Here is an 11,259-nt window from a genome sequence, read left to right on the forward strand (position 1 = left end):
GCTCAATGTGGGATTTCTGAAGCGCCCTCTGAAGAAAGAACTTCCGCAACTCGTGAAAGTTTTTGGACATTTACCATAGTATTCCTTTAAGTACCAAGGTATTTTTTAACGTTGCATTTTTCTCTACAACCAGAAAAGCAGCAGTGGGTGATAATTCAATACAAAATACTAGTCAACATGTTAATTCTGCCTCTCACAATTTTCATATATTTTAGATATTGCATTGTAAGCAATTTTTAATATACTTCGTTTTGTTTTCAAGAATATTTTCTGCCAGCCTCATTTATGTGAAAGAGAATAAGACACTTTTACAAAGTTGTAAGTGTGTTTTAAGAAATATGGTCCAAGGAGACCCGTGCCATTTTATTGGTATTGCTATACATTGTTTTGATTATATTGTACAAACCCCTAACATTGAAGATATACATAACTGCAATGTACAACTGGTAACCAAGGCCACAATGAACTGTTAAAAACCAGGGGAAAGCTTTTGCCAACACCACTTAGATTATGGCACAAAATAACAGTAACACACAAAATTTTCAATGTATGCATATAGCATCAATTGAAAGTCGAAGAGCAAACATAAAATTAATAATTATAATAACAATAATTATAAAAAGGAAACAAAAAAGCCTGTAAGAAAAAATACAATTGAGAAAACTGTCGTCACTGAAGTTCAAACACAAAAAAGTAGGTTAAGGCTGTACCAATACACATTACATTTCCGTTTTTTAAGGTGTACCCAAAACTTAGCAGTACCTTCAGAACGAATCTAACTGCTATCAGCGAGCACCAGCTCATGTCTAACAACCATCCCAAGAACATTATCCATACAAACGGTGCCGTCTTTCAATTTTAGGGGCGAGTGGAACAAAAATGCTACATGGCTTTTCCAATGTTACACTGGAAACACTGAATCGGGTCGAAAATTCAAGTTTTTAGTTCTCAAATGGGAAAACAAACATTACATTTTCAGTAGTAGCAAAATATGATCTCAGTTCAGCACTGTTAAAATGGCATATTTCTGTAATTCCATGTCGAACACCTGGTGCATTCTTGTTCTAAAAAAAGTCTCTCAGTAAAAATGAGATTCAGAGAGATGCACAAACCATAAAAACTATAAGAACACATCTGTGCTGACGTACAGGGTGCCACTAATGACTTTCCCTTTTACAGGAATACAAGAAAAACTGATGCTTGAACCCAAAACTAAAGGATCTGACATGTAATTCAGAGAAAAATGTACTTGATGCACAAAAAAAAAAAAAAAAAAAAAAAGGTGGACTGACAGTGGGAACAAGGCATTTGTATAAGAACACATCTGTGCTGACGTACAGGGTGCCACTAATGACTTTCCCTTTTACAGGAATACAAGAAAAACTGATGCTTGAACCCAAAACTAAAGGATCTGACATGTAATTCAGAGAAAAATGTACTTGATGCACAAAAAAAAATTTAAAAAAAAGGTACACAGTGCAGATACATTGTGATGGTGAAAAAAAAAGAAAGACATGAGTAATAACCAGCTTGGAAATGCAAACATTCTCTTCAAGGGTTTAAAAAGCACCAGATATGACAGCAATGCAACGTCCTCTGACTTAAAAAGACATAAAACAAACTCTATCAAGGTACTGTTCCAGGATTAAATGTTTAAAATCTCGATGGGCAGCACTTTGTTTGTACCAGAGTGACATTCACACTTGACTTTTAAACAATCCGACCTTTCCTCAGTTCATGCATCTCGCGAAAGCTTCGATGAACAGCAGAGTTAAATACTTTGTAGCATAAAGAAATTGATCGCTTTATCTATTCCTATTATTTTATGTCAAGAGGTAGTCAAAAGGCACTTCAGAGTATCAATCGATTTGTGTTCTTTGAAGAAAAGGCACTCACATTTGGGTCAACTACTCAAAATCCTTTAGTACCTGCAGAACGGTTTCTGACGCCTTTTCTCTTGTTCAAAGGACAGCCGATGAAACGAGTAACATCTGCAGTTATTCGGTTAATGTCTGTCCTTTATAAAGATGAACGTAAACCCTCCGCTGGCCGACCTGGTCCTCATTTACAAATCAGGTAAATCTCACAAAACCTGGCAACAACATGTCCATTTCATATTTCACCCCAAAATCAAAAGAAAAAATACAATACAAATTTTCTTCATGAAAATGCATAAAGAAAACACTTATTTTTAGGACTTTTTTTTTTTTTTTTGCATTATGACATTATATTGAAGATAATTAATCAGATTGCTTCCCAAATCTTTTTAGTGTAATGCAAAAAAAGAAAGAAAAAAGCACAGCCTTTATACTATTTTAAGACTGTTTTAAGAGTAAGGACAATAGCATCTTCTCTTGCATTATAATAAGAGTTTCGGGTTCGTGAAAATAACATGCAAAAGTAGTCCTAAAAATAGCCTTCATTTTCTTTATCCAAAATATATATATATTTTTCCTTCTGATTTTAGGGTAAAATGAGACATTTCTTTGTGAGATTCACCCTTAAATCATTGTAAAATGCTGCATAAATGGCACACATTGTCTTTCATGACATTCTTTCCCATCAAAACTCATTCACATTCCCTCTGGAGACACAACAAAGCTTAAAAGACATCTTTGATCTGTATATGCAACAAAACCAACCCATTTTGTATTTAAGGCATTTAAAAACAAATATACAAAAACTTTTTTTTTTAACAGAGTAATACTATATGTTTTATGTCCTCAAAGACTCGAATTCTGTACCAGGTTTAGAACGAAAGCAAAACATTTGGTTTTTTTGTAACATTTAGGCGTATTCCTCCAATGTTTGGACAATTTGGCATATTCCTCCATACGTGTGACGGAGAGACTGTGCAAAGCACCAGAAGTCTGTTGTAAGAACAGCTGGCGGCGGCGGGGGCTAGTCTTTAATGAGCCTATAGACGTGGTATTGTGCCCCGTGTTCACTCGTAGACACTTCAAATACAAACGCTATACACAGTAGAGTCTCCTGGGTTTCCCTGTCGGTCACCACCTGCAGCAGGTCAAACAGAGAAGAAAAACACTCAACATCTCTGAAGACAGCTTTTCTATTACAGGAAAAAAGACGTTCAATTTTGACTAGAAAATGCAGATTGTAATTATTATTTCCAAACAACAAATATAAAAACAAAATGAGATATTACAATATCATTAATTTTGTAAACTTTATTTTATAAAATATTTATCATTTTATATTGTTTCCAATAAATTATAGAAAAATTTTTGACCATTTATTCTGATCATAAATTATATATTACTATGAATATCAATATAATGTCAACATGATTGTGATTATTATTTTCAAGCAATATACAATAACAATAAATTATATATAACTACTATTTTTTATTATCATATCATCATCATTAAATAAGAAACATTTTCATAATTATCTGATAATTATATATTTAGAAAAAATGTGTGTGTGTTTTAATTTTGTAAAGTTTTATAAAACATTTATACTGTGTTATAACGGTGACAGTTTTTTTTATCATAAATTATATATTACTTTTATTAAGATTAACATTATCATCAACATCCTTATTACATTTCAAAATTATATATTTTCATAATTATAATTATATTATTGAAAATATTTATCATTTTATTTTGTCTTTCCCATCAATTACAACAATTTCTTAAAACAACTTATTTAATGAATTCAATTAAATCTAGATGATTGATATGCCTCTTTTTAAATGTGTTATAAAAAAGATTTTTTCATTTCTTTAAAAAAAACAAAAAAAAACACATTAATACATGTAAATATTAGTAAAATATATGCTGTATGTGTGTGTCTTTATATATACATAATAAATATACACAGTACACACATATATTATGTAAACAAAAACTTATTTTAAAACTTATAGTTGAAGTGGAGATGGATTTCATGTGAAGCAGCATTTACTGTAAACCAAGCCGCTCTGAGATGCTGCAAACACCTCATCATGAGCTTCTCGAGTGTAAAAAAAAACACAGTGCACAGAGCTTAACTCTGAAACATGCGGCATATTTATTTAATTAACTAACACACTAATCCATATCATTATTCACTCAACTTTGTAAATAAGCATATTTGTGGAATGCTCCTGTCTACTCACAGAGTCCTGGTCCTGCGGGACCTCCATGAACGCGGAGTACTCCAGAAGGCGCAGTTTGGAGGAGGCAATAGTGCGATCCTGCCACACGGGCACTGCGGTGGCAACCGGCGGGAGAGGAGGGGCCAGAGACTCATACGCTGCACAAACACAAGGGGGCGACAGTTAAGACTCAACCATGCACATAAACGGAAGAACCTGAAGCAGGGTGGGCTGTGCTCGAAATGAACTATATACTTACCTAAGGGTGGTTGAACAGGTCCAGGTATGTTTGAGTAAGGAGTTTGTGCAAATGGCTTGATGCTGAAAAAGTGTTCAGGATTTGTTAGAATCAAAGTTACTTGTGCAAAACTTGTACTCGTTACAAAGTGCACATGAAAAGATCATTTACTTGGGTTAAACATTGCCTTATCAGGGTTCCCACACTTTTTGCCCATTTCCAATCATTTGTAATTACTGGATAAGGATTGTTAAAAATCATTTTGATGAAACTGGTTTGTAAATGAATCATTTAGAATCAACCAGAAAATGATTCACTCACAAATCAAACATCAGTTTGACTTGTAAACAAGCCTCATGCTAGACAAGAGCAATATCCAGCTGATTATTAATTTAATACTAGATATTAATTTAATAACTACAATAACTAGAAAAAATTATATTCACTATAGAAATGGACAAGATTTTCAAATATATACTCTGAAACTAAAAATGGAATCAAAATTTATTTTTGAAATCAATATTTCTTGTTCACATATTTATTAATTCAGTATATAGTTGTGAGATATACAGTATAGTGGACAATAAGCCAGTCATTATTGCCAAAATCAAGACTCCTTTGCTTCACATCAGGGTCCTGATCACCCTGTCTGTGGTTTATTTTGTGATAATGACTAGCTGACCATATAATATACCATATGTCACCAGCTGTTTTTAAACAATCGGCCAATATCGGCTAATTGTTTTTATCGGATGATACCGATTATTGGCCGATACATTGTTGCGTCCCTTCTTTCTTGTGCTGAACACAAAAGAAGATATTTTGAAGAATGTTGGAAACCAAACATAAACATGACAGGGTGTTAAAGTCTTCAATATGAAATATTGGTGTTTTACCTGTAAGATGGTGAAGTTTTCTAATACACTGTTCATCATGTATTTCTCAGGCAGGTGCTTGAGCTTGTGGATGAAGTTGATCATATATTCGCACATGGGAGAACGATGGATCCGATACAAGCACTTCCCTCCCTCGACACGAGCGTACTCTGTCTGTAAATCCAATAAAGCACGCTCAGATACGAGAAACACTAGCGCTTTTCAGGCAATTAAAGGCTGATCTTACTGACCTCCACTTTTTCCACCACTTGCTTCCCAAAAGAGCAGACTTTGGTTGAGACGGTGATGGTCATGTTCTCTGAGCTGTTGTACTGACTGCTGACTCCGTAGAAGGAGCCCGGTCCATCCTGAACGCCGCTGTTGTTCAGATCCGCCTGAGAGAGAAAAACTAACTCAGTACTGTGGTGCAAGTGATGCAACAAGCAACTAGATTCAAGCTGCACGATTTAAGGAATCATTCACATTTGTAGCAATAACAAGGCAGGTACACTGTGTGTCAAAACACCACCAAAGTGCTTTTCTGTGAAGGTTTACATCACATAAATGACATGCACACACCCAAAATTTGACGAGGAAGAAGGCGTTTTGAGGGCCCTTCTCGTACAGCTCCTTGAGTCCTCCTGTCTTCTCGGGGAACTTGTCGTAGATCTGTCGGATGTCCACCGCCTCCAGCAGAGGGTCGCTGTAGGAGGGGTTGGTCTGGCCAATGTGAACAAACAGGTGTTTGCTGTACTGTAAAAGGAAATGTCATATATATTGTGAGCCGTCTGCATTTCTGGATGCAACTTAAGATTCACTAATAAAGCTAGTCTATGCCAGTGGTTCTCAACTCCAGTCCTCGGGACCCACTGCTCTGCATATTTTGTATGTTTCTGAGGCTACGTCCACATGAAGCCAGAGCTTTCCCAATCCAATCTTTTATTCCCCTCATCTCAAGAAATATCTGCGTCCACACAAACCACGAAACCGACACAAAACGATGTAGTATACATGCCAGACCAGTATGTGGCGCTGTAATTCTGCCACAGAGATACACTAAAAACGGAGAAGAAGACTTGGACTATGCGCATAAACCTTGGAAAAAGTGTTCAGGATTTGTTAGAATCAAAGTTACTTGTGCAAAACTTGTACTCGTTACAAAGTGCACATGAAAAGATCATTTACTTGGGTTAAACATTGCCTTATCAGGGTTCCCACACTTTTTGCCCATTTCCAATCATTTGTAATTACTGGATAAGGATTGTTAAAAATCATTTTGATGAAACTGGTTTGTAAATGAATCATTTAGAATCAACCAGAAAATGATTCACTCACAAATCAAACATCAGTTTGACTTGTAAACAAGCCTCATGCTAGACAAGAGCAATATCCAGCTGATTATTAATTTAATACTAGATATTAATTTAATAACTACAATAACTAGAAAAAATTATATTCACTATAGAAATGGACAAGATTTTCAAATATATACTCTGAAACTAAAAATGGAATCAAAATTTATTTTTGAAATCAATATTTCTTGTTCACATATTTATTAATTCAGTATATAGTTGTGAGATATACAGTATAGTGGACAATAAGCCAGTCATTATTGCCAAAATCAAGACTCCTTTGCTTCACATCAGGGTCCTGATCACCCTGTCTGTGGTTTATTTTGTGATAATGACTAGCTGACCATATAATATACCATATGTCACCAGCTGTTTTTAAACAATCGGCCAATATCGGCTAATTGTTTTTATCGGATGATACCGATTATTGGCCGATACATTGTTGCGTCCCTTCTTTCTTGTGCTGAACACAAAAGAAGATATTTTGAAGAATGTTGGAAACCAAACAGTTGACAGTAACCTTGACTTCCATAGAATTTTTTCCCCCATGGAAGTCAATGGCTACCGTCAACTGTTTGATTACCAAGATTCTTCAAAATACCTTCTTTGTTGCAGAAGAAAGGAACTCATTCAGGTTTGGAACAACATGAAGATGAGTAAATGATGATGGATTTGCATTTTTGGGTGAACTGTTCCTTTAATTTCCAGTCCTACAAAACACAAATTTCCTGATATCTTCCAGTTGTCTATGACCGTGGGAACCCTTTGTTATTGTTTTTGCTTTAAAGGTGGGATATTTCACACCTCAACATTTCACTTATCCCACAACTGTTTGTTTTGGCCGTATCAGCCAAGCGTAAGTTCACCTACTTCAGAGTGGGAGTGTAATATGACAGAAGTCATGTGCACTAGCTCACGTCTGATAACACACATGCTCAAGAGATCTCAGCAAAAGCTGAGACCACAGAGCCAACGATGTAGAGAGGAATCAGGCTGCCAGTGAATAATGTTGGGAATAAAAACCAGAACCCAGACAGAGCAGCATACTAAAATCTGTCTCTAATGGCATTTCCTGCACCCCTACTGAATCTACATTAAATCTAACCACGTTTTAGCCAAACTGTGAGCTTGAAATCTGAAACGAATATGATGAAAAAGAGTGGCTGCTACAAAATAATAAGAGTTCCCTACTTTTAACAACCAATGAATTTCCATGACTTTCTCAGTTGTTTGCGATTACTAAGCATTGCAAAGAGAAATTCCTAGTCAATTCAATAATTTAGAGTTAAGCATCTAGAACAGTTTATATTATAGAAATGGATGACTTCATATGGATGACTTCGTAACTTCATGAATTTATTAATTTCCATGACTTTTTCAGGCACAGGAAGTTTCCTGAAATTATTGCAATATTATTTATTAGTATATTATCATGTATTATTATATAATTATATATAAATATTTCTATATTTTCCATGTGCATAGCAATCTTGTGCTCAAACTGGTCTGGCCAATGTGAACAAACAGGTGTTTGCTGTACTGTAAAAGGAAATGTCATATATATTGTGAGCCGTCTGCATTTCTGGATGCAACTTAAGATTCACTAATAAAGCTAGTCTATGCCAGTGGTTCTCAACTCCAGTCCTCGGGACCCACTGCTCTGCATATTTTGTATGTTTCTGAGGCTACGTCCACATGAAGCCAGAGCTTTCCCAATCCAATCTTTTATTCCCCTCATCTCAAGAAATATCTGCGTCCACACAAACCACGAAACCGACACAAAACGATGTAGTATACATGCCAGACCAGTATGTGGCGCTGTAATTCTGCCACAGAGATACACTAAAAACGGAGAAGAAGACTTGGACTATGCGCATAAACCTTGCGCGGGGTATACAAACGAACATGGAACAATACATTTATTAATCTGTGTTAATGTTAGTTAATAAAAAGACAATCGTTCAGTGTTTGTTCGTGTTTTTGTTGCTGTATTGTAGTTTTTACAAAGTACAAATAAATTTGAATAAAATTATTAAATTATTATAATTTAAAAATATTTTATTTTACAATCCAACTGTACAATTGCAATACTAATATTTATGTCTAATATTTGTGTCTTAATCTTAACATTTTCAAACATTAAACCATCTAGTTTTCATTTTGGTTGGAAAACTGCAATGAGCTCTTAAAGATTCTTTTTTGTTGGCAACAGCCGTTTTTTTAACGTGCTCATGACAAGTTTGTAGCGCTGTCAAATGATTAATCGTGATTAATCGCATCCAAAATAAGTTTTCAAACAATAAACAGATGCACCATTTTCACCAGCTGTCCACAAAAAACTGATTTACAAACAACTGACTAAGATGGGTTTTTTTCCCGTATTCAAACCAGCATTGTTATTGTTAACAAACTATTAAAAATACTTTTTTGTTAATTGAAGTAAAGCTAAAATAAAATATAAAAATTAGATGAAAGACTTAAACTTAACGAAAATTAGAAATGTTGCTTTGGCAACTAACTAAAATAAGCATTCAAAATATCAATGAAATCTATAATAGTATATAAATAATATTAAACTAACACTCTCTTAAACTCAAGAGATACTAGTTTGAATCTGTCAAATAATAAACAGTTGGACCTATTATACTACCTTCAAGGGAATCTGAACCAGATTCCCATCCCTAGCAGTGAATCAAGCTAGCGAAAGATCAGTTCAAGCTCTGTGGAGGGAACTTACGCGTAGCTGGTGCGGACAAGCCCAGGACTTCTTCCTGGATTGTGCTTAAGAACCAGCCTGATACATAAAAACGTGATCCATTAAACGTGCCAAATACACAAACACACAGATAAACACGTATGAATTCATGAGTTACTCACTCCTCAGAGGGTCCAGGTTGACCTGGGATGGGGGTCGGCCAGAACTGGAAAAACAGCAATGAAAATAAATCAAATTGCTCTATAATTTGTGTACAAGGTAACTTCCAGGTTAAATACAATCTTAATTGTACCCGTGCAGACAGGGGGTAAGGGGACTGTGGAAGAGGCGGAAGAGGTGTTTTGATTAGACTTGGGGACACGATCTGAGCGGAGGAAAGTGCCGCCATGTTCTGGAGAGCCTTGTCTTTGGACGCTTGATCCTGAGGAGACGGAGACACAGGTCAGCAGAATAATCCAGAAGAAAATACAGACAAAATCATTGTTAATTTTAATTAATGCAAAGCAGCCTGCGGATTTATGATAAAGTAAGACCAAAAGCATTAGAAGGGGAAATAATAGGTGATCAGAGAGCACCAAATGAATCACAAAGAGAATTAGATTCACATTTACAGTGTTTGCAAGACAGCGATGGAAAAGTGTTAAAGCTTCAGGTAAGTTGATGTTTTAGGCTTCACGTGTCTGGTTTTCTTTCAGGTGTGCATGAAAATCAGCACATAGAGCTGCAAAACCATCTCTACGGCATAAAGGCATTAAAAAAAAAAATTCACAATACAATATACAAACAGAGTCAGACAGAAAACCAATCGCAAATCAGTATGCAAATATTTTAGAATGCTGAACTTTCTAAAAAAGCATGTCAATGGGAGATTTCAAATTCTCAAAATTTATTACAAAATAGGCCTATAATATGTCTATAAAAATTGAAATCGGATTTTAGAATGCTGAACTTTCTAAAAAAGCATGTCAATGGGAGATTTTCAAATTCTCTAAATTTATTACAAAATAGGCCTATAATATGTCTATAAAAATTGAAATCGTACAGCAAACCCAAGGCCGAAACTACTGTTAAAGCAAGTTCACCCAAAAATAAAGAAATTAAGATTTGGAGAAATGTAGCATTCCATCACTTGCTCACCAATGGATGCTCTGCAGTGAATGGGTGCCGTCAGAATGAGAGTCCAAACAGCTGATAAAAACATCATAATAATCCACAAGTATTCCACACCTCTCCACTCCATCAATTGTGAAGCCAAAAAGTAAATTTTGTAAGAAACACATTAGTCATTAAAATGTTTTAACTTTAAACCATTGCTCGTGGCTGAAATATGAGTTCGCTATTCATAATATTGCTTTTTCCAGTCAAAAGGTCATCTCGTCTGAATCAGGAGAGAAATATGCACAGATCAAGAACCATTTACAAAAAAAAAAAAAAGTCCAAAACAGCTCTAAAACAAATGTGTTGATATAGTATATTTTGATGCGAGGACAACAGGGGATGGACTTTTTCAATGAAGGAAGCGTTATCATAGACTTTTGGCCAGAAAGAACAGTTTTAAGTTAAAGGGATACTCCACCCCAAAATGAAAATTTTGTCATTAATCACTTACCCCCATGTCGTTCCATACCCCCAAAAGCTTCGTTCTTCTTCGGAACACAATTTAAGATATTTTGGATGAAAACCGGGAGGGCTGTGACTGTTCCATTGACTGCTAAGTAAATTACACTGTCAAGGCCCAGAAAAGTATGAAAGACATCATCAGAATAGTCCATCTGCCATCAGTGGTTCAACCGTAACGTTATGAAGCGACGAGAATACTTTCTGTACGCGAAGAAAACTAAAATAATGACTTTATTCAACAATTTGTCTCCTCTGTGTCTCTCCGAATCACCGTAGCACCATTTTGGAGAATATCCGCTGAACGCAAACTGCGTACACTATTCTGTGTCAGCCGCGACACAAGGATACGTTTT

At 35.4% G+C, this 11,259-nt stretch overlaps 1 protein-coding gene across 1 annotated transcript in view; it reads right to left on the minus strand.

Annotated features, from left to right (window-relative positions):
* Positions 1-2,344: 2,344 nt before the first annotated feature.
* Positions 2,345-11,259, minus strand: part of LOC107724511 (transcriptional enhancer factor TEF-5-like) — a 30,267-nt gene continuing 21,352 nt past the window's right edge. Inside the window, exons 6-12 of the mRNA XM_016533484.1 lie at positions 9,579-9,707; positions 9,448-9,491; positions 9,308-9,364; positions 5,798-5,966; positions 5,470-5,613; positions 5,240-5,392; positions 2,345-3,015 (exon numbers count right to left, since the gene is read on the minus strand). Of these exons, the coding sequence (XP_016388970.1) occupies positions 2,902-3,015; positions 5,240-5,392; positions 5,470-5,613; positions 5,798-5,966; positions 9,308-9,364; positions 9,448-9,491; positions 9,579-9,707 (810 nt within the window). The 3' untranslated portion in view covers positions 2,345-2,901. The remainder of the gene's footprint in view (positions 3,016-5,239; positions 5,393-5,469; positions 5,614-5,797; positions 5,967-9,307; positions 9,365-9,447; positions 9,492-9,578; positions 9,708-11,259) is intronic.

This window comes from Sinocyclocheilus rhinocerous, unplaced genomic scaffold (genome assembly GCF_001515625.1).
Source record: "Sinocyclocheilus rhinocerous isolate Xijiao unplaced genomic scaffold, SAMN03320098_v1.1 scaffold1206, whole genome shotgun sequence".
NCBI lineage: Eukaryota > Metazoa > Chordata > Actinopteri > Cypriniformes > Cyprinidae > Sinocyclocheilus > Sinocyclocheilus rhinocerous.